Here is a 21203-nt window from a genome sequence, read left to right on the forward strand (position 1 = left end):
TCGTATATTAGCACCGTCATATCTCATCGTCGTCATAAGACCTGTGTCAGTCGGCGCGAAATAGACCAGAATAAGAGGTAGAACGCATCTTACGACACCCAGAACTTGTTCAGTTGGGTTTTGAGGAAAGTGTACGCGGTAAGAACGGTATGAGTAGACCAACGCATGGATATGACAAGCACATTAGAGTCAATATGTAGAAATGAAAAGGTTAGCACAGGATATGGTGGCATGAAGAGCTTCATCAAACCGGACTGATGATTAAAAAACAACAAATATTATAATACAGTAGTATGTATCCACAGTATAGTACAACGTATAGGCTATTTAAGATTTACGGTCGTTCCTCCGTTTACTAACATCCTTTTTCTGCTCGTGCAGTATGGGGATCGAAAATACAGTACTCACAGAGCAGGACAACTTTTGGAATATGAAAGGAAAAATATGAATAACATATAAACTATGCAGGGATAATCCCAACTCGAGAAATAATTACTAACAGAGTCGAGAATCCAACCCAGCATCTGTCAGTTATCTGCCAGCAGTGTTAGTCATCATACCATAAGGCTAAAGACATTAGTTACTTTTAAAAAATCATGTAAAATAAACATTGAATATAATAAATTAAGGTATGATAAAGGCCCTTTCCTTTCCATTACAACTAAAATTTGATTAAACCTAAAAGGACGTTTCCTCCCCGTGGTATAGGGGTAGCGTGCCTGCCTCTTACCCGGAGGCCCCGGGTTCGATTCCCGGTCAGGTCAGGGATTTTTACCTGGACCTGAGGGCTGGTTCGAGGTCCACTCAGCCTACGTGATTAGAATTGAGGAGCTATCTGACGGTGAGATAGCGGCCCCGGTCTAGAAAGCCAAGAATAACGGCCGAGAGGAATCGTCGTACTGACCACACGACACTTCGTAATCTGCAGGCCTTCGGGCTGAGCAGCGGTCGCTTGGTAGGCCAAGGCCCTTCAAGGGCTGTAGTGCCATGGGGTATGGTATGGTATGGACGTTTCCTCTCGAGAATGTTAAAAAGGAGAGAGAGAGAGAGAAAGAGAGAGAGAGAAGAGAGATTGAACACATTCTTTTCGACAATTGTGTCTTAGCTATAAAACTCTACTGCGGTTTACCAGTCTGCTACATACAGTCTGCCCTCCGCTCCAAAACCTCAGTTCTGCTATGCTCAGTATTCTGCTGTGGTTGGCAACGTTGCGCAGAATGGCTGACTCATCTTTCCTGTACTCTCTTCCCTATGTATTACTATGAAGTAGACTATATATTCCGGTCATTTGATGTAGCCCTTCTGTGTTTATCTCAAGTTCTGTACTGGAACATAACAACTTCTGAAAATTTGAGCGCTCTCAATCATTTCGTTTTGCGAGTATTCCTCCATGAAGTTTTCCATGTGCGTTCAATGAAAATTAGCAGATTACACACGTACGGAAACAGCATACGAGTAGGCTTAATCGAGGACATTTATATAGCTTTTCACTGGCGAATTACATTAAAAATAATTATTTCCTAAATACTAAAATGGAAATATGAAATGAAAATGAATAAATGATATACGAGACATTTGGTGAACTTACACAATACGCATATAGGTTACCGTACATTACCTAAGATCGGAGGCATGGTCTTTAGGGAATACGATACACGAGTTATATCAAACTTCTCTTTTTCAGTAAAGGGAGAGTAGGTGAAAAGGACCAAGAGTGCTATGCATCGTATAATCTATGAAAAATGGAAATTACAACACTACCAAGGTATGAGAGATTCGTGCTGATATTGGAGTTACAGAATGAAGCGAGCTAGATACGTAAACAGTACCGGTCTCAGGCTAGACGGATTGTTCATATGGCCCTCCCCACCTGCTTGGTTATGGACGAGCCAATTCATGCATGCGGAGCCCAGTAGAGCTTAGTGATGCAGTGACGTGAAGCGTTCGTTTGTGAAACATGTCTCATCAATGGGTACGAGTAGGATATTAACAGTTGTCACTGGTTGAGAGGGCCCGCGTATATGGTCTGCGTGAGAATGGGTTATCTGTACGGGCTGTAGCGGCACGTGGTGGCCGAAATACTTCTACGGTATAACGTGTGTGGCAGCAGTGGTCAAATAAAGGGACACCTGCTCGGAGACCTAGGAGATTACCACCTCGATGGAAAATAGTGTGGGAAGATCACCGCGATATTTGGATATCCCATACAGACCCCGAGCAACAACAATGGGAATTCTAGCGCGAAAAACCATTGGTAGTCATTTCCGTGCAACTAGCTTATGATCCCGTATCCCTGCAGCAAGTGTTCCCCTGATCCCACGACATCGATATGTGAGGCTGTCCTGTGGTTGAGAACGGTCACACCGGACAGACGAATGTCATGGTGTCGTTTTCCGTGATGACTCGTGCTTTTGTCGTGTTCGCGATGATCGTCTCAAATCGTGTCCGACAGCGTATAGGGGGAGCGGCCGCCCCGATCGTATCGCCGAGCAGCACATGAAGCCAAGTACTGTATCACAGCACAGCCAGAGGAGCGGTTGGCTTTCAAGTTAAATCTATCACCACTAGTGACTGTTGAGGGCACAATGATTTGGACAAAGTAGCCAATTCAGTGGTTTCATACTGCACACATCTTCAGAGATGCTCTCCAAGACATTGAGATTCTGCAGTGCCCTGCCAGCTCCTCAGATTTAAGATGTATTGAACATGTGTGGAACTTGAAGACTACATGCCTATATCACTACTCTCAGCCACTCTGAACTGTGGACGAGCTGACACTCGCGGTGCAGCAAGCATGGGTTAGAATTCCACAGGCTGTGATCCAAAGCCTTTTTGACCCCATACCACGTATGGTTTGGAAACGTTTGCAGCTTCGAGTGGGCATACTTTCTACTGACCCGTGTCCACATGTGTACACAGAGGCACCTGACCGTGTTTCCATTGCATCACTGCCTCACATCCGCCCACTAAGCACACCTGGGGCGGTGTACGCACATCCTTTCGTCGTGTAGCAGTTTCCATTTTCCTCAGTGTAATTATCAGTATCAATGTATGTTATGGTTAAAGTGTGAGCCAAGGAGGAGAATTTTGCAGCGAGAGGGTCAGCGAAGATGAAGTTTGATATTTCTTGCCCAGCCATGAAAATGTTGCATGTTACCTATCAATGACCAGAACGTTTGGCCATCTTGAATATATTGTTCTGTCGATTATTGCAGGTTTCATTTTGCTCAATCTTCAGACAGCGCCTAAGCAGAGTAGCAAGTCGATGATCTAAGATTTAGCAGGCCAGGAAACCAAAGGCCATACCAAACTACTGCGTGGAGTTTGCATGAGCGACGAGAAACTCCAATGTAGACAATCTAGAGGCGGGTGATGACCGTTTCGGAGGCGGCGCGTGAAGGCGGGTCCTTTCGCAACAGCGCCGCGATCTCGATGTAAGCGCATATGAGCAAGACAATGCCCGTGATGGCTATGAGCAGTGGGAATATGTAGCTGAGTGCAGTTTTCACGACAGGAAGCGTGAAAGTGATCATGTATATGATATCTTTCACGTCGTCTGGGTAAGTATCCATTTCCTGCAAATAAACAATAGATCATCAGAACAATATATAGAAGACAACTAATATACAGATTAAAAAATGAAGCATAGTCTGGTGTCTAGAAACGAGAACTGAATATATTGGGCAAAATACACAATGGCACCTGTCCCAGAGCTAAAGAAGTTTCTCTATATCCTTCGCAAAGAAGGACGCTGATTACCGTTGAAATAACTCTTCTTTCGTATCACACTTATTGGTATCAAGGTAGTGTATTTTATATTATCAGGAATCTTGTTGATTTGATTTCATGGGGTTATCATGTAAAAAAAGAACTGTCACAATCACCACCTTACAAGTTCTCTCAGTAGAGAATTTGTTTTCTTCCCTACTAGATAGGCTGCAGTGCAAGCGCTTAGCCAGTGGGTTATTGGGGGTTAATACCCCCCGCAAATTGAATTTTTTAAAAATAACATAAACAGAAATTGCCAACAAACAATAAACTAAACACACATTAAGAGGCATAATTGTAGAACCAACAGATCTCTAATTTACTTATATCGGTGCCCTTACAATGACAAGTATTCCTGCACCTTCATTGTGTTCTACATCCCCCCCCCCCTCCCACCATCGGCGATCATAGCTACGCTACTTCTGCAGTGAAACAGTGATGTAAATATTTTAAGTCTGAGGAAATAAAATCTGAAACAAGTAACCTGTTTGTCTTAAGTATGTGCGGTGCTCAGCTCTTGCAACGTTGGTTTGTTCATATACGTACTTCTAACGAAAGTAATTTTATTTACCTAAGTCTATGTCTGAACCGTAATCCTATACGAATAAAATTGTTTTTAGAGCATGTCTTGTCCTTCATGCAGTGAATGTTTACGGAGGGGATTTAAAATCTCCAGTGGTGAATCTATCAGTATTTGGATATGAAATACATAATTAGTTTAAACTTGATGTACAGTACATAAGACTTTTACATTACAGTTGTTTTCACCCACTAACTCTTAAATGATAACAATCCTCATAGAATCATTATACTACAGCTTTATACATACTCTATCTGATCAAATGTATTCGAGCACTACTGTATATTCAATAACTAGACTCAATCTCACTACGATTGCCGCTACAAATGTAAAAGAAACAGCTGAAGGAACGATGTTGTTCTGTGCTACGAAATACCTGCAGAATGGGTGGAACACGGTAGACGTAGATCACTGTCTGATGGTACAAAACCTTGCCTGCTCATAATATGAGTTTCGTATATGGGCATCATGTCCATGTGTTGCGGCGTGGATGAGAGGGGGGGAACGTCCAATTCGCTAGTTGCTACGGAAGTGTTCACGTTGGCTCCTTGTAATTGTAACTATATTGCCGGTTAAGATCTCAAGTAAGCAGCACAGCAATAGTTGCCCCCCCCCCCCCTCGACTATATTTATTTTCTTCCTTGCACCCCCCTCCCCCAAGATCAAAGGCTCAGCGCAGGTTTGTGACTTAAAATGTGGAATGCCACATCAGTAAGAAATCAGTCAGAGTTATGTCTACCCTTCTCAAGTTGCTCAAGTTGACTGTCGGGAATGTGATCTGAATTGCAAAGGGGAAGACACAACTGAAACAATGATGATGGGACAGGGAAGAACTAGGAGTGGGAAGGAAGCGGTCGTGGCCTTAATTAAGGTACAGCCCCAGCATTTGCCTGGTGTGAAAATGGGAAACCACGGAAAAACATCTTCAGGGCTGCCGACAGTGGGATTCGAACCTACTATCTCCCGAATACTGGATACTGGCCGCAATTAAGTGACTGCAGCTATCGAGCTCGGTAGTTAATAATAATAATAATAATAATAATAATAATAATAATAATAATAATAATAATAACAGTTAAACTTTGAAGAAATCGTCAAAAATTTGCTTTCAAAAACTTCTTACGTTCGAACAGTCTGACTTCTCCTAAGTGGTCTTCTTCTTGTTCTTGTTCGTCTTCTTCTTGTCCTCCCCCCTTCTCCTCTTTACTGTGCCATATTCTAGGGAAGGTTGGCGACCAAAATGGCGATCTTGAATTTGGATGCAGGGACGCGGAACAGGGACATCGTGTTCAACAAGTACCAGTCCACGAGATTCTTCAGCTACAGATCTAATTGTCTGCCAAGTCTCATACGACCTTCTATTCTTCCTCGTATCACAAGTTGGAGGATTCTGTACTTATCATTCCGCATTATACCAGGTAGCTCTCCAGTCCCATACTTTCTACGTATAAGTGTTCCGCATGCAGTAATGATGAATGGGTTGCCTGATCGCTGGTTTACAAAGGAGCGCTATAATATGCTGGATTTCGGATGTGAAACAAATAGCAGTCATTTTACTACACACGTTCTGTAACAGGGTGCATTTTTAAGCAGTCTAATGATGTAGAAAATAAAATTTAATAACTCATTACAGACATTCCACTCTACCAAAATGTTGCATGTATGTGCCTTGAACGAAACATAATTGCAACTCTGACCGACAATATACGGGTATAGAAAGTAGGCGGCTGTTTGGAAACTCTTGTGCATACCGTCTGCAAGCTTTGACTGCATTCCGACCGATTCTCCGTAGATTAAAACTATGTCTGTGTATTTACCGTTGTTGCACGCACCAGCCATTGTCGATATGCTGTCATCAACTGTAGTGCTGCTCAACCAAACACCAGCCTACTAGTGAGCGTTCGAAAACGATGCTTACTAACGCAAGGGGGCGCATTTAACGGCTAGCGCTGAGGAATATGCAGCGAACGGCCGTCCTGTTGTTATCTCTTTCAAATTCGGACATAACTAACCTGCAGGCAATAATGCCCCTTGAAAATCAATCGTTAGATATCCCATTCATCATTAGTGCATACGGGACATAGAAAACTACTGCACTGGCGGGCCACCTGGGTATGGCAGAAGTATTCCAGCTTCCACTTGTTAATGGTCAACATGATTTCAGTCTTCTTTCCCAGTCGATCCAGTGTTTCAAAGATGTACGTCGTAGATTGTGTTTTGGGGAGTGGAACACCTGCTGGAGAATTCGTCCGTGATTCTTGTTGTGTGTGTCCTCCGCATCGCAAGCTCTGCGCCTACAAGCTCCGCAACCCGCCGCATCACCGGTTTCTAGCAGCTACGAGGTGTCTTCATTGCGCCTGGCACGCTCACCGATGACGTCAGCCAGCGATATATAAGGAGCTTCGTTCCGAGCTTCTCCAGGACTACCCCAATGTTCGACGACCAGACCACACCGCAAGTCAGACACGGAGGCATTCCTCTTAAAAACGTGTTTTGAACAGGTGGACAACATTACTGGCCGTGAGGTCTCACCTCTGAACATTGCCTCATTATCCTGATCCCCGTAGTCACGTCGAGCCCCGAGTGTAGCATTTTGCTACTCCCTTTAACCCTCACCAGTGCTCCGACATCCACCTTAGCATTCTGCTATTTGAATAAATTAATGCAAGTTCCTTGCAAGTATAAACCTAGTACCAGCATTCTGCCTCTCTCTACAAGTTACGCTTGTAATTTCACAGAAGATAGTTTTGGACTATCAGGACAATTTATTAGTGAAACAGACTATCTCCTCAACATAGAACTAAGTGTATATAGAACTCTTGTATTGTATAATTGTACATATGCAACAGACATTCAACGTACATACATACATACATTATCATTATAGACTGTTATGCCTTTCAGCGTTCAGTCTGCAAGCCTCTGAGAATTTACTAAACGTCGCCACAATCCTCGATTCGCAACTAGTGTTGTGGCCTCATTTAGTTCTATACCTCTTATCTTAAAATCGTTAGAAACCGAGTCTATCCATCGTCGTCTTGGTCTCCCTCTACTTCTCTTACCCTCCATAGCAGAGTCCATTATTCTCCTAGGTAACCTATCCTCCTCCATTCGCCTCACATGACCCCACTACCGAAGCCGGTTTATGCGAACAGCTTCATCTATCGAGTTCATTCCTAAATTAGCCTTTATCTCCTCATTCCGAATACCTCCTGCCATTGTTCCCACCTGTTTGTACCAGCAATCATTCTTGCTACTTTCATGTCTGTTACTTCTAAATTATAATATATCCTGAGTCCACCCAGCTTTCGCTCCCGTAAAGCAAAGTTGGTCTGAAAACAGACCGATGTCTGGGAGCTGACTTCCTTCTTACAGAATACTGCTGATCGCAACTGCGAGCTCACTGCATTAGCTTTACTACACCTTGATTCAATCTCACTTACTACATTACCATCCTGGGAGAACACACAACCTAAATACTTGAAATTATCTACCTGTTCTAGCTTTTTATCACCAATCTGACATTCGATTCTGTTGAATTTCTTACCTACTGACATCAATTTAGTCTTCGAGAGGCTAATTTTCATACCATACTCATTGCACCTATTTTCAAGTTCCAAGATATTAGACTGCAGGCTTTCGGCACAGACTGCCATTAAGACCAAGTCGTCAGCATAGGCCAAACTGCTTACTACATTTCCACCTAACTGAATACCTCCCTGCCATTTTATACCTTTCACCAGATGATCCATGTAAACTACGAACAGCAAAGGTGAAAGATTACAGCCTTGTCTAACTCCTGTAAGTACCCTGAACCAAGAACTCATTCTACCATCAATTCTCACTGAAGCCCAATTGTCAACATAAATGCCTTTGATTGATTTTAATAACCTACCTTTAATTCCATAGTCCCCCAGTATGGCGAACATCTTTTCCCTCGGTACCCTGCCATATGCTTTCTCTAGATCTACGAAACATAAACACAACTGCCTATTCCTCCCGTAGCATTTTTCAATTACCTGGCGCATACTGAAAATCTGATCCTGACAGCCTCTCTGTGGTCTGAAACCACACTGGTTTGCATCCAACTTCCTCTCAACGACTGATCACACCCTCCCTTCCAGGATGCCAGTGAATACTTTGCCTGGTATACTTTTTTTTTTTTTTTGCTAGGGGCTTTACGTCGCACCGACACAGATAGGTCTTATGGCGACGATGGGATAGGAAAGGCCTAGGAGTTGGAAGGAAGCGGCCGTGGCCTTAATTAAGGTACAGCCCCAGCATTTGCCTGGTGTGAAAATGGGAAACCACGGAAAACCATCTTCAGGGCTGCCGATAGTGGGATTCGAACCTACTATCTCCCGGATGCAAGCTCACAGCCGCACGACTCTACGCGCACGGCCAACTCGCCCGGTGCCTGGTATACTAATCAATGAGATACGTCGATAGTTGTTGCAATCCTTCCTGTTCCCTTGCTTATAGATAGGTGCAATTACTGCTTTTGTCCAATCTGAAGGTACCTTACCAACACTCCACGCTAATTTTACTACTCTATGAAGCCATTTCATCCCTGCCTTCCCACTGTACTTCACCATTTCAGGTCTAATTTCATCTATTCCTGCTGCCTTATGACAATGGAGTTTATTTACTATCCTTTCCACATCCTCAAAAATAATTTCACCAACATCCTTTTCCTCCTCCCCATGAGCTTGGCTGTTTGCAACACCACCAGGACGATTTCCTTTTACATTGAGAAGATGTTCAAAATATTCCCTCCACCTCTCCAGTGATTCCCTGGGATCTATTATGAGTTCACCTGAATTACTCAAAACACTGTTCATTTCCTTTTTCCCTCCCTTCCTAAGATTCTTTATTACTGTCCAGAAAGGTTTCCCTGCCGCTTGACCTAGCCTTTCCAGGTTATTACCAAAATCTTCCCATGACTTCTTTTTGGATTCAACAACTATTTGTTTCGTTCTGTTTCTTTCATCTACGTACAAATCCCTGTCTGCCTCGGCCCTTGTTTGGAGCCATTTCTGCTAAGCCTTCTTTTTACGTTTACAGGCCGCTCTCACTTCATCATTCCACCAAGATGTTCGCCTTTTCCCATCTTTACACACAGTTGTTCCTAGGCATTCCCTTGCTGTTTCTACTACAGCATCCCTGTATGCAACCCATTCAACATTAAATGCGTGCATTCAAACAAGTTTCAAGAAGAATTCAGTTTTATTTCTTATATACAGTATATTGTATCAAATCATTGAAGCAATAAACTTTATGTTGTTTCACTGTATACAAAGATCCTTGTATACAACAATTCTCGTTTGTGGTGACAGTTCCTGGGCACCTTAAAAAAGGTACAGCCGCTTCATTCGAAAGTTTGTGAAAAATTTAATAACCTCGAATATGTCCGTTATTATTATTTCTAAGGTGTTTAAAACATAAACGATCCTAAATTACATTTTACAAAACTCTTATAATGCACAGCTTTTTATACATTTAATATTAACAGAGATATTTGACACATCCTGCTTTGTTTACTCAATATTGCTACTCCACGGTATAAGAATCAAATAATGTACTATCTAGTCTAGAATATCGCAGATATCCTTGAAATGAAATACCTAGTTTAAAGAAATTCTATCAAACCGTTTACATGTGATAGACAGGCAGATAAACAAAAATTGAACTGAACCAACTTTTCAATACCTAATCTGAGAATTTTTAAAATGAGGCAAATATTTGAAGTATAAAGACATTTTCAAAAATAAATATACAGTAGATAACTCAAAAATCACTCTCATAGGTTATACCCCGTACAGTTAAATAAACATATCTTAGAGTAACGGTTTGTATACATACTCGTTCTATCCAAACGATGGGTATTATTTCCCCCTCCAGCTTGGAGTTAATAGTCTGCATCAGACCATTAGTCACTAGGATGTTCACCTGGATACGTATCTTCACGGCTAACGGTGTTCCGATTCGCTGAAACGATAGAGGTTATAGTATGTACTTTCAAAAATAATGACCAAATTCAGTCACCACTAATCTGCATTTAGGTCTGTCACTCAGGTGACAGATTTCCTACCAGTTGTTTACTTAATCTTTTCAAATTACTTCAAAGAAATTGGAAATCTATCGAACATTTCCCTTGATAAATTACTCCAATCTCTAATTCCTCTTCCCATACAGAAGTACTTGCCTCAATTTGTCCTCCTGAAATCCAACTTTATCTTCATTATTATGTTTTCTACAGTTAAATAATAATAATAATAATAATAATAATACGCCTAGAGTAAAACGTAACGTCAAAATTGACGAGCAGACAGCCAGATGGCGTCAAATTCAAATGTCTGCACATAATAGCTGAGGCCATACGATTATTATTATTATTATTATTATTATTAATACTAATAATAATAATCAAGGAAGCTTGTAGATTTACGTAAGGGTCTCCAATTCTACGATTAATATAATGATATGAACGTTTATTTATAGGTAGAGCTGAGATTTTTATGTAGTATCAAGTGGCAAAAAAATTGTAACAAATAGCACTAAAATATGTAGAATGGGTAAAATATGTAATATTACATATCTAATAGGAAAAAATTCTGTCAGTTACAACTCAAAAACATGTTTTATATTAAATTTTGTTCTTAATGTTCTCTGGAGTCATATTAAATCAATATATCGGACACATTCAATGCAAAATTATTGTTTTCTTAGTTACAACACTCGAAGTAATTTTATACATTAAATTTTGTAGCACACTGAACAGTTATGTATTTTTCAATGTCCCCTGAGGCCACTGAAAGACATTTATCATTCAGGATGTTCTTATGTGCAGGGAAAGATCTTACAACGTCACGTGATGTAATTGGGGCAAATTTTAGATATGGAATTTTTGCTGGAGAAATGTCCTCGGGTGGAACAACATCGTCTCTATTTAGAATTCGGCACACACTGTGAAATGCTGAATAACCAGGATTTCTCTTCGACACTTTTTTTTTTTTGCAATTTATTCAATACGCTTGCACCAGTTTGCCCATGCATAGCATTTAGTTTATCAATAGCATCCTCTATTACAGCAATAGAATCTTGCAGTGGGAGTCCTGATATTTCCAGGCGTTTGATGCTTTCTGGAATCCAGCTAAAGTTGCCGCTGATGTAGGCCATTGAGGAGACCGCTTTGGAGTCACTAAACGCAGTTTTTGATTCACAAATAGAAACAGCACTTTGATGATCAAAAGTATCTACAACAGTCTTTATAGTACATAGATGGTCACTATAGAAATTAACTGCTTCTGTCTGTATTACCCACCTTGTTAAGACTGGTTCCGGGGGCAGTGGTATCTCTGGCAATTGTTGTTTGTAAGATAGTACTCGTTGGGCACCTTTTATAAAGCAGTTTTTGTTGTTGTTGCTGACATCAATCTATTCACTTGTGGAAACATAGCTCTAATATATTCCGCAATACATTGCAGTCCATGAGCCAAGCCCGGAAAGCTGCACCATATTGGGATAAAACACTTTCAGAACAGTTTCAGCTTTAAGCATATATGTCGTAGCGTCAGAATATGTCACTAATACCTTTTCCTCTTGAATCTCAGTTGGTCACAGAGCTTTTAATCCATAATTCGCAAATCTCGTAGTAGTTGAGTGATTTGTATAGTCCAGTTATTTACAGTAGCTCAAACATGGCTTTGAGGTTCTTTCAGGTTCTACCTCCTCCACCACAAGATTTGCAATAAATCTACCCCTTGACATCCTTTGTTTCGTCAACAGAAACCCATATGAAAGAATTTCCTATATACTGTCTCATCTTGTATATTGCTTCGTCATAGCAGACTTGAATAAAATTCTTGTGCAATGTTGATTGATGAGGAACACGATACTTGCAGTACTTTTCCAGAAAAGATGTGAATTTAGATTCTTGGCTGCAATAATCACACTAAATCTGTATATAAAGCGTTACTTGAAGGTGAAGACTGCATGTCTATTAAAAGTATTTGTTACTTCTGTAGACATGATTGTTGTTTCTTTTTCTATGCAGAGCACTTCGTGCATGTTGCTCAAGCTGGGGGTTTCATAGAACATGTGATATGTTTGTTGCATGCTTGACAAATCATCAATTTGCCATCAGTTGTAAAGGACTCGTTAACTGCACTTCACGATTTTAACTTTACAAGCCAGTGAGGAAACAACTGGTGCCATATTAACTCTAGAGAAAACTGATGTTCATGACCTACAGCATCTTCTTCAACTATTTAAAAGAAACCAAAAAATAGCTGAGACATTTCAAAAGGAGAAAGCTTTAGGAAAAGTTCTAGAAATTCCTAAGTAAGGAAGTGGTCACAGAAATGTGTTTAGAAAAATATATCTGGAAGCTTCAATGTACAAGTAGATAATTAAAAGCATTTAACTGTAATAGATGAAAGGATTATTGTTGTCAAGATAGACTCCAAACCAATGCCCACTACAATAGTGCAGGTCTATATGCCTACTAGTTCAGCGGATGATGAATAAATCGAAAGAATATATGAAGAGATAGAAGATTTAATACAATATGTAAAAGGTGACGAGAATCTAATTGTGATGGCAGACTGGAATGAAGTGGTAGGCCAAGGAAGAGAAAGTAATGCAGTAGGAGAATTCGGATAGGAACAAAGGAACGAAAGAGGAAGTCGGCTGATTGAAATCTGCACCAATCACATTTTAGTCCTTGCTAATACTTGGTTCAAGAACACAGCGACGGCTGTACGGATGGACGAGACCTGGAGACACTGGAAGGTATCAAATAGACTTCATTATGATTAGGCAGAGATTCAGAAACCAGATGTTGGATTGCAAAACTTTCCCAGGAGCAGACGTGGACTCTGATCACGACTCGTTGATCATGAAATGAAGAAGGGAATGGATCCAGTAAGATGGGATCTAGACAAATTGGAGGAAAAGAGTGTGAAGGATTATTTCAAGGAACATGTTGAACAAGGACATATTGGAAAGAATGAAGGAAACACAGTAGAAGAAGAATGGACAGTCATTAAGAATGAGGTCAGTATGGCGGCTGAAGAGATGTTAGGAAGAAAGGAAATATCATAAGAATCAATGGATAAATCGTGACATACTAGACCTGATCGATGAACGACGAAAATAAGAGAATGCAAAAACATGAAGAGGGAAGAAAAGAATACAGGCGATTAAAGAATGCAGTGGATAGGAAGTGCAGGGCAGCTAAGGAATAATGGCTGAAGGAGAAGTGTAAGGATGTTGAAAGTAGTATGGTCCTAGGAAAGGTTGATACTGCATACAGGAAAATCAAGGAAACCTTTGGGGAAGGGAAAACTAGGTGTATGAATATTAAGAACTCAGATTGCTAAACACTTCTAGAGAAAGAAGACAAGGCATAAAGTTGGCAGGAACATATCCAACACTTGTATCAAGGTAAGGACGTAGATAATAAGGTTCTAGAACAGAAAGAGGTTGTTGATGCTGATGAAATGGGTGACCCAATTTTGAGGTCAGAATTCGACAGAGCTTTGAGAAACCTTAATAGGAACAAAATACCTGCAATTGATGACATTCCCTCTGAATTACTGACTGCTTTAGGGGAAACCAGCATGGCGAGTTTATTCCTTTTACTGTGCAAGACGTATGAGACAGGAGAAGTGCCATCCGATTTCCGCCAGAATGTTGTGAGCCCCACCTCATTACCTCCATATCTTGCTTTTGTATTTTACAGATATTGAATTCTTTTCGATATCATAAGTCAGTCTGTTATGGCTGCTTAGCATTCGCTATGCTAGACTTGACGTATAGTTCGTCCCGATTAGACAGATGGCACCTCATGTAACGGAGGATTGCCAAAGCATTTCTTTCTAGCTTACCTTTGATTCGAGTTATCTCTGGTCGTCTGACTGTAATATGTTTTTAGAAAAGATGGAGACGTTGATCTGCGAGGTGGCTTTAGTCTCATACAGATGGTACTATAAACGATTTAATCTATCTTGAATGGATCTCAAAGTTTAGAGTCGTGAATATGACCACTTCAATATCGAGGTATTTATTCTACGTATCCTTTCTCTGGGTGATATTTGTTGCAGCCATTCTCGGCTTGCCACATTTATGCTGGCTTGTTTACAAAGAGATCCCTTGTTTAGTGTATTTTTTATAATTTTTCTGCAAACTTTTTTCACTGTTTTTTCCTTTTTTCATGTCCGCTTATGCTAAAAAGATTAATGCAAATCCTCCACTTCTGTATTCAACATTAAATCCTGAAACCAACTCCGACTCCCCTTCCGCAAAATCAAAGGGAGTCCGATTAGTTTCCGCTAAACATGATGAAAATCACGCTAATATAAGGGGAAAAGTTAAAAATATGAATCACACATACTCGTTTCTGCAAAGAGCGAAAGGTGGCACCGATCCATTGTACGTGTGTGTGTGATTGGTTTGCTTGTTGTTTTGTTTGGAGACCTTTTCTTTCTCTGTATCTTCGACGTATTGGCTCGAGCTTATATTCTGTATTGCGATTTAACGCTGATACTGTACGATTCATGTTTGCCTAGATGTACGATATGAATACGTATTATGCGGTGTGTAAGTTATTTACGTTATGTGTTTAGACTGGGTGAGCCTGGCCTATTTTGCGGCGACCCAGATTTCTGATCTGTGTTCTCAGGTCAAGCTCATGAGCCATTGACTGAATCATGTCATGCTGTTAGGATACTTGTCGTAACGTGCCTTGTTATTATACTTGTATACCCTCTGCGTCGTGTGTTTGGTCTCTGAGTGTGTGTGAGTGTGGAGTGCTTATCGGTCCAGTGTTAATTTTCAGTATCTTTTTTATATTTGTTTTTGTCATTATTCTTACTTCCTGTCGCCATCGTTTCCGGCTACCTCAGCCAACTAATACGTTTATTTCAGGATTTTGCTCTTATTTTACTTGCTTTCTGACTCATGTTTATTTATTTCTCTAACTATAGCAACCCCTTTCTTACCTTCTTGAAATCCATATTAGTTTCCTTTTCTGCCGGTCTTGTTTCACTGGTGTCTTTGATTTGTGGGGATTGTTGGAAGATATTTTATGAGAACTTGACGTTATCTGGAGATCTGTTAGATTTTATTGTGTGAAAGCTATCTCAAACAGCTGATTCATACGCCCCTCGAACCGCAGAACTTTAAACAGCGTGGGGTGCGGTCGAAGGCTATATGGTTTGTCACCAGGGAGTAATACTCTCTGTTTGTAACTTATATTAAGGGAGGACGAAGACCTAAGCAAGCACCATTTATTGTAAAATGTACGTACTAGCTCGCGCCGCTATTGCTTGTTGCTAAGATAGCTCATAATAAACTACCTCGTTCATTTGAATGACTTCGTTCATTGTACGAAGTGCCGCGAGAGCTGCTTCCATGAAGCGAGCACAAACGAACTACCTCGTTCAATTGAACGACTTAGCTCTTTCCATGAAGGCAGCACAAATGAGCTACCACGTTCATTTGAACGACAAAATAAGCTCGCTCGCGATTGGAAATGGTGCGCCGTGTTAATGGTCACATGACAGCACATCTCCTCACACACTTCTCAACTGGGATGAAGGGGTGAGTTATAAAAAAATAGAAAGCTTATCTGTCTCTCCGTCTCTCGTAGATACTATTTTTCCACTTAGACTGGCGGCGACATTCGGTAGTACTTTTCTGCTCTTACTCATAATAAACTAACTCGTTTATTTGAACAAAGTGCCGCGAAAGCTGTTTCAACGACATCACAACTAGCTCGTTCATTTGAACTAGTTCATTTGAACGGCTCAAGGGAACGAACGGTATCTAATGAACTAATTCAAGCAAATGAACTAACTGGACTCATCCCTACTCAAGGCAGTATTATTGGACCTTTATGTTTTCTTGTATGTGTATATATATCAATGATATGAGTAAAAAAGTGGAATCAGATATAAGGCTTTTGCAGATGATGTTATTCTGTACAGAATAATAAATGTTACAAGATTATGAGCAACTGCAAAATGGCCTCGGTAATGTTGTGAGATGGAGAGTAGGCAATGGTATGATGATATACGGGGTTAAAAGTCAGGTTGTGAATTTCACAAATAGGAAAAGTCCTCTCAGTTGTAATTATTGCGTTGATGGGGTGAAAGTTCCAATGTATGGGACTCTCACCAGGATTATTTGATTCAAGAACTTGAAAAAATCCAAAGAAAAGTAGCTCGATTTGTTCTGGGTGATTTCCGACAAAAGAGTAACTTAACAAAAATGTTGCAAAGTTTAGGCTGGGAAGACTTGGGAGAAAGGAGACGAGCTGCTCGACTAAGCGGTATGTTCCGAGCTGTCAGTGGAGAGATGGCGTGGAATGACATTAGTGGTGTCTTTAAAAGTAGGAAAGATCACAATATGAAGATAAAGCTGGAATTCAAGAGGATAAATTGGGGCAAATATTTGTTTATAGGAAGGGGAGTTAGGGATTGGAATAACTTATGAAGGGAGATGTTCAATAAATTTCCAATTTCTTTGAAATCATTTAAGAAAAGGTTAGGAAAACAAATAGGGAATCTGCCACCTGGGCGACTGCCCTAAATGCAGATCAGTAGTGATTGATTGATTGATTGATTGATTGATTGATTGATTGATTGATTGATTGATTGATTGATTGATTGATTGATTGATTGATTGATTGATTGATTGATTGATTGATTGATTGATTGATTGATTGATTGATTGTCTAATGGAAGACTGTATCAGACCTGTATAACCTGGGGAATCTGCCATCAATGACGATGAAAGTTTTGTTTTTAGTTTGTATAGAAGTGCAAGTGTTCTACCATGTGTTCTACTCTTCAATATTTTTGTGCAGCAACAGCAATAAGTAGTCTCGTTTTTGCTGTCAGCATTTTATGTCAAAGGTTTGAAAATTCTACTAAACGGGACTGGAAGGAACTAAAACATAGCCTATGGTTAGGTATCACTATGCGACGAGAGATGTAAAATTGCATTTTTGTTTTGGTAATCAAACTGTGCAAATATATTGTGATGATGATTGGGTGGGGGGGACGAAGAACCTAGAAGGTCTGTAAGTCGATGTTCAGTTATTCTTTCAGCAGTTGCCATATCGTGGTATAGCAAGAAACAATCTTGTGTTGCTCGATCCACAATGGAAGCTGAATACATGAGTATAGCAGAAGCAACCTGGGAACTACTGTGGTTTAAGGATGTTCTCATTGAATCAGGACAGGAGAATTTGAATACTACCCCGCGTGAAATTTATTCTGATAATGCTTCAGCTATAAAGTTAATACTGACGTGAGTGATAAATCGAAGCTCATAGATATTATGTTTCATGCTTGTAAAGAACTTGTTCAGAAGGGATTTATCAGGTTTAAGTATATTCCTTCTTCTGATAGTATATCTGATCTATTTACAAAGGTGTTGCCAAGAGGAAATATCAGAAATTCCTCAAGGATCCTGGACTATATTAGTTCATTCAGTATGTATCTAAAGGGGGGAGTGTTGGTAATTGGTTTTCTTTAATACATTTTGTGTATATAATGCGGTTTGTATATTAAGTTTAGATTATGTTATATTTTTATTATGTCGAAGCTGGTACCATGTTTTTATTGTTCTTTTTTAATACCGTAGATTGTTTCACTGTTGGGACAGATAATTGCCCTCTTTTGATGTAATAAAATGGTTGTGTAACGGCGTGTACTTGCCGATGTGGACAATAAAGGAGTTTTAGTGTCTGATCTTACGAGTAGTTCATTATCATTATAAAACCTTGTCCAGATATAACCAACAAAATCTCACAACTAGCCTGGCAGTAATAGTTCTGCTGTCGTAACTCCTCCATTTCCACTGATAGTGGTGAAAATTAAGCTCGTCGGGGAATTCGACGAATTTCACTGGTCCCTCGGCGGGGAAGTACCATGGGTAGCAATTACAAACAAAGCTCTGAGTAACGTTTGTACTTTAAAAAGGTAAAGTCCTCTAAATACAAGCCATGAAGACCCTCAGAGAAGTGAAAGGTGAAGGCTTTCAATATCCATAACCTCGGTACTAAGTGAGAGAGAGAGAGAGAGAGAGAGAGAGAGGGGGGCTGCAGGGGTCAGCTCTATGCCCTCCCGCCCTTGCCCCTAGGAACTGATGTAGTCTGAGTGAACCTCAAGGCCATGTCTCTCTCTTGAAGTAGAAATCTCGTTTCTGAATGTTTCGAATTCCTGTCAGAGAATTGAACCTACATCCTTCCTGGTGAATCGAGCATTCATCGACCGCCTCGGCCAGGAAGCCTATACTTTTAAGGTACTCATGTACAGTAGGAGAATTGCATAAAAATTTTGATAAACATAGGCTTTTTATAATAATCGTTCTAAAAATCTGTAGTTCTTTACAGGATACTTATCTTGTTTGGATATTGATGATCATCTAAGTGGTTACATATGAGACATCGGAATAATATGATAAATGTTAAAGTGTTTTTTTAGACATGATTTATTCTACAATTTACTGATTTCAAACATGAATAACTCTGGCACTTTGTAAGATAACTTCACGGCATCGTTTCTAACCAAAATCTGCAAATATAATACATAGTTATGTTTTATACTCGTAGATTTCTTTCTTGTACATTTTCCAAAAGTTCAGTTAATCTATATGTAAAATATTTCATTCATTTCGATGTTTGTATCGCCCCCCCATTTCTTCTAATAGAGTAACCTAATATAAAATATTTCTATACCAGATGTAGATTTTTAAAATAGGGTCTGAATAAAAATACTTCACTAAATATTCATGATGGGGGAGTTAAAATTAATTTAATTGTGTAAATATTAAATAATTATTAACGCATTTTTAGAACAATGTGTTTTGCAAAATGTGGAACCATTCTACTTTTTTAGACCAAACCACCCTTAACATATCGTCGCTCAACCGGTAAAAGGTTGTATTCCATAAAGCTCTTCCTATCAATTATTCTCCTTAAGACTAGTCACGCCTCCCAGCCACGTATGGATATGCAGTCCATCAGAACAAATTTTGTTGTGTTCATTTTCCTATGCCCATGTGTAAAGGAAAATGAACCTTACAGTACCGTACTGTAGGAATGTGCGTTTGCATTACGTATGTACGCACTCCTAGTGTACGAAGCATGTAAGGTTCATTTTCGTTTAATCGTCGACATAGGAAAACGAACACGACATTGTTCTGATGGACTGTGTATCCATATGTGGCTGGGAGGCGTGACCAGTCTTAAGGAGAATAATGGATAGGAAGAGTATTGTGGGATACAACCTTTTACCGGTCGAGCGACGATATAAAATATACCTGACTTTACAACACAAATGTACTTTTAATGTATACAGTAGAACTTGGTTATAGCGAAATCCAAGGGACCTGCAAAATGTGTCGTTGTAAACGAGTGTCGTAGTAACCGAGATTCGTATTATCAGTCTAGTGAGATGGAAAATGAAAAACACAGTCACATAAACTTAATTAGGCTTCATCCACGTCGCTCCGTTCAGGTTTTCCTAGCCGCTTAATTTTCGAACCATTCTGTTCAAATGCAGCACCAATTTTATCCTTGCTCTTCCAAATCGTTTGGGACTGTGGAATTAACAAGGTCAAACGCACGACACACGTCAGCTTTTCAATTCCTTTCTCAGTTTCGTGAATCACTTTAACTTTTTCTTTTAGTAGTCATGCTGTGTTAAATGCGTGCACTTAAAGGAAACTTCCAGTCAAATCTGACCACAGGCAGGTACCGTTACTACCGCAAGAATTAGAATGGGGTGGGGAATCTGCCTGCATCCCCGAGGTGTATGACAAAAGGGGACAGGAAAGAATTTGCCAGATTGCTAGATGTAAACAAAATATTTCTTAAAATATTTTGGTTCTTAGAAAATCTTACCCCAAAAAGGTTGAAAATGACGTTATATGCGAGGTAGACGCATATAACGTTTGTCGTATTAAGCAAGGCTGAAAAACAAATTTCTTACGAGGAATATGTTCTACCTACCACAGAAAACATGACGTTATAGACAAGTTGCCACTGAAACCGATGTCGTTATAACAAAGTTTAATTGTACTGTATACGCACCTTAAGATACAAAGTGTTATAGTTCTCGCGATTTCCTTGTTAACGACCAACGACTGAAACGTTAAGTAGGACCAATCGCTGGCTTGACTCTCGACCAATAGCGGATTGCTCATGCATGGTTGTCTGGGGTCGTTTGCACTGTCGGGCAATAGGAGATGGCTCTTGACCAGTACCATGCTTACCTCCACGTGGACCCAAGTGTGGATTTCAAGAGCGTGTCTGTCGTTAACAAAGGAGTCACGAGAATATACTCAATAGTATAAGATCTCCTCCGATCATATCAGATGCTTCCCTCGTAGGCCAAGTCATCAGATCCACCTACAAAGTGAGACATGAAGAGACTGTTATTTTCTCACCTGGTGTATGTCTAGGTACAATTGGTGCTTCTCCGGATCTGGATTCAGTCCTTCCACTGCTTCCAAGAGTAGTGGGTCAGCTTTGTAGAAGTGGGGCAAAGAGACGAATAATGGGGCTCCTGTAACAGAAAGTAAGTGCATCAAGACTCATAAAGTTAGTAACATGGACACACTTTTATAAGAGACATACCACTCTAGTCAGTTAATTCACGGACGTACGGAGCATTGTTACCCTTATCACCCGTTAAAATCAGTACCACCGTGCTATGATGAATCAGTGTGCTGAAGAACTGCTCGTCTGTCCATCAGGAGTGACGATACATTCGTGTTTGTAACTACGTGCTACGTGCTCTCTGCTAATAATGAAATGATAAATTTACATCAACAGCCAGTG

At 40.2% G+C, this 21203-nt stretch overlaps 1 protein-coding gene across 1 annotated transcript in view; it reads right to left on the reverse strand.

The window, feature by feature from the left end:
- Nucleotides 1-1047: 1047 nt before the first annotated feature.
- LOC136869341 (scavenger receptor class B member 1) overlaps nt 1048-21203 on the reverse strand; it is a 161563-nt gene continuing 141407 nt past the window's right edge. The window contains exons 8-10 of the mRNA XM_067144844.2: nt 20810-20928; nt 10211-10336; nt 1048-3575 (exon numbers count right to left, since the gene is read on the reverse strand). Of these exons, the coding sequence (XP_067000945.2) occupies nt 3360-3575; nt 10211-10336; nt 20810-20928 (461 nt within the window). The 3' untranslated portion in view covers nt 1048-3359. The remainder of the gene's footprint in view (nt 3576-10210; nt 10337-20809; nt 20929-21203) is intronic.

The sequence above is a fragment of the Anabrus simplex genome, chromosome 1 (assembly GCF_040414725.1).
Source record: "Anabrus simplex isolate iqAnaSimp1 chromosome 1, ASM4041472v1, whole genome shotgun sequence".
In the NCBI taxonomy this organism is placed as follows: domain Eukaryota; kingdom Metazoa; phylum Arthropoda; class Insecta; order Orthoptera; family Tettigoniidae; genus Anabrus; species Anabrus simplex.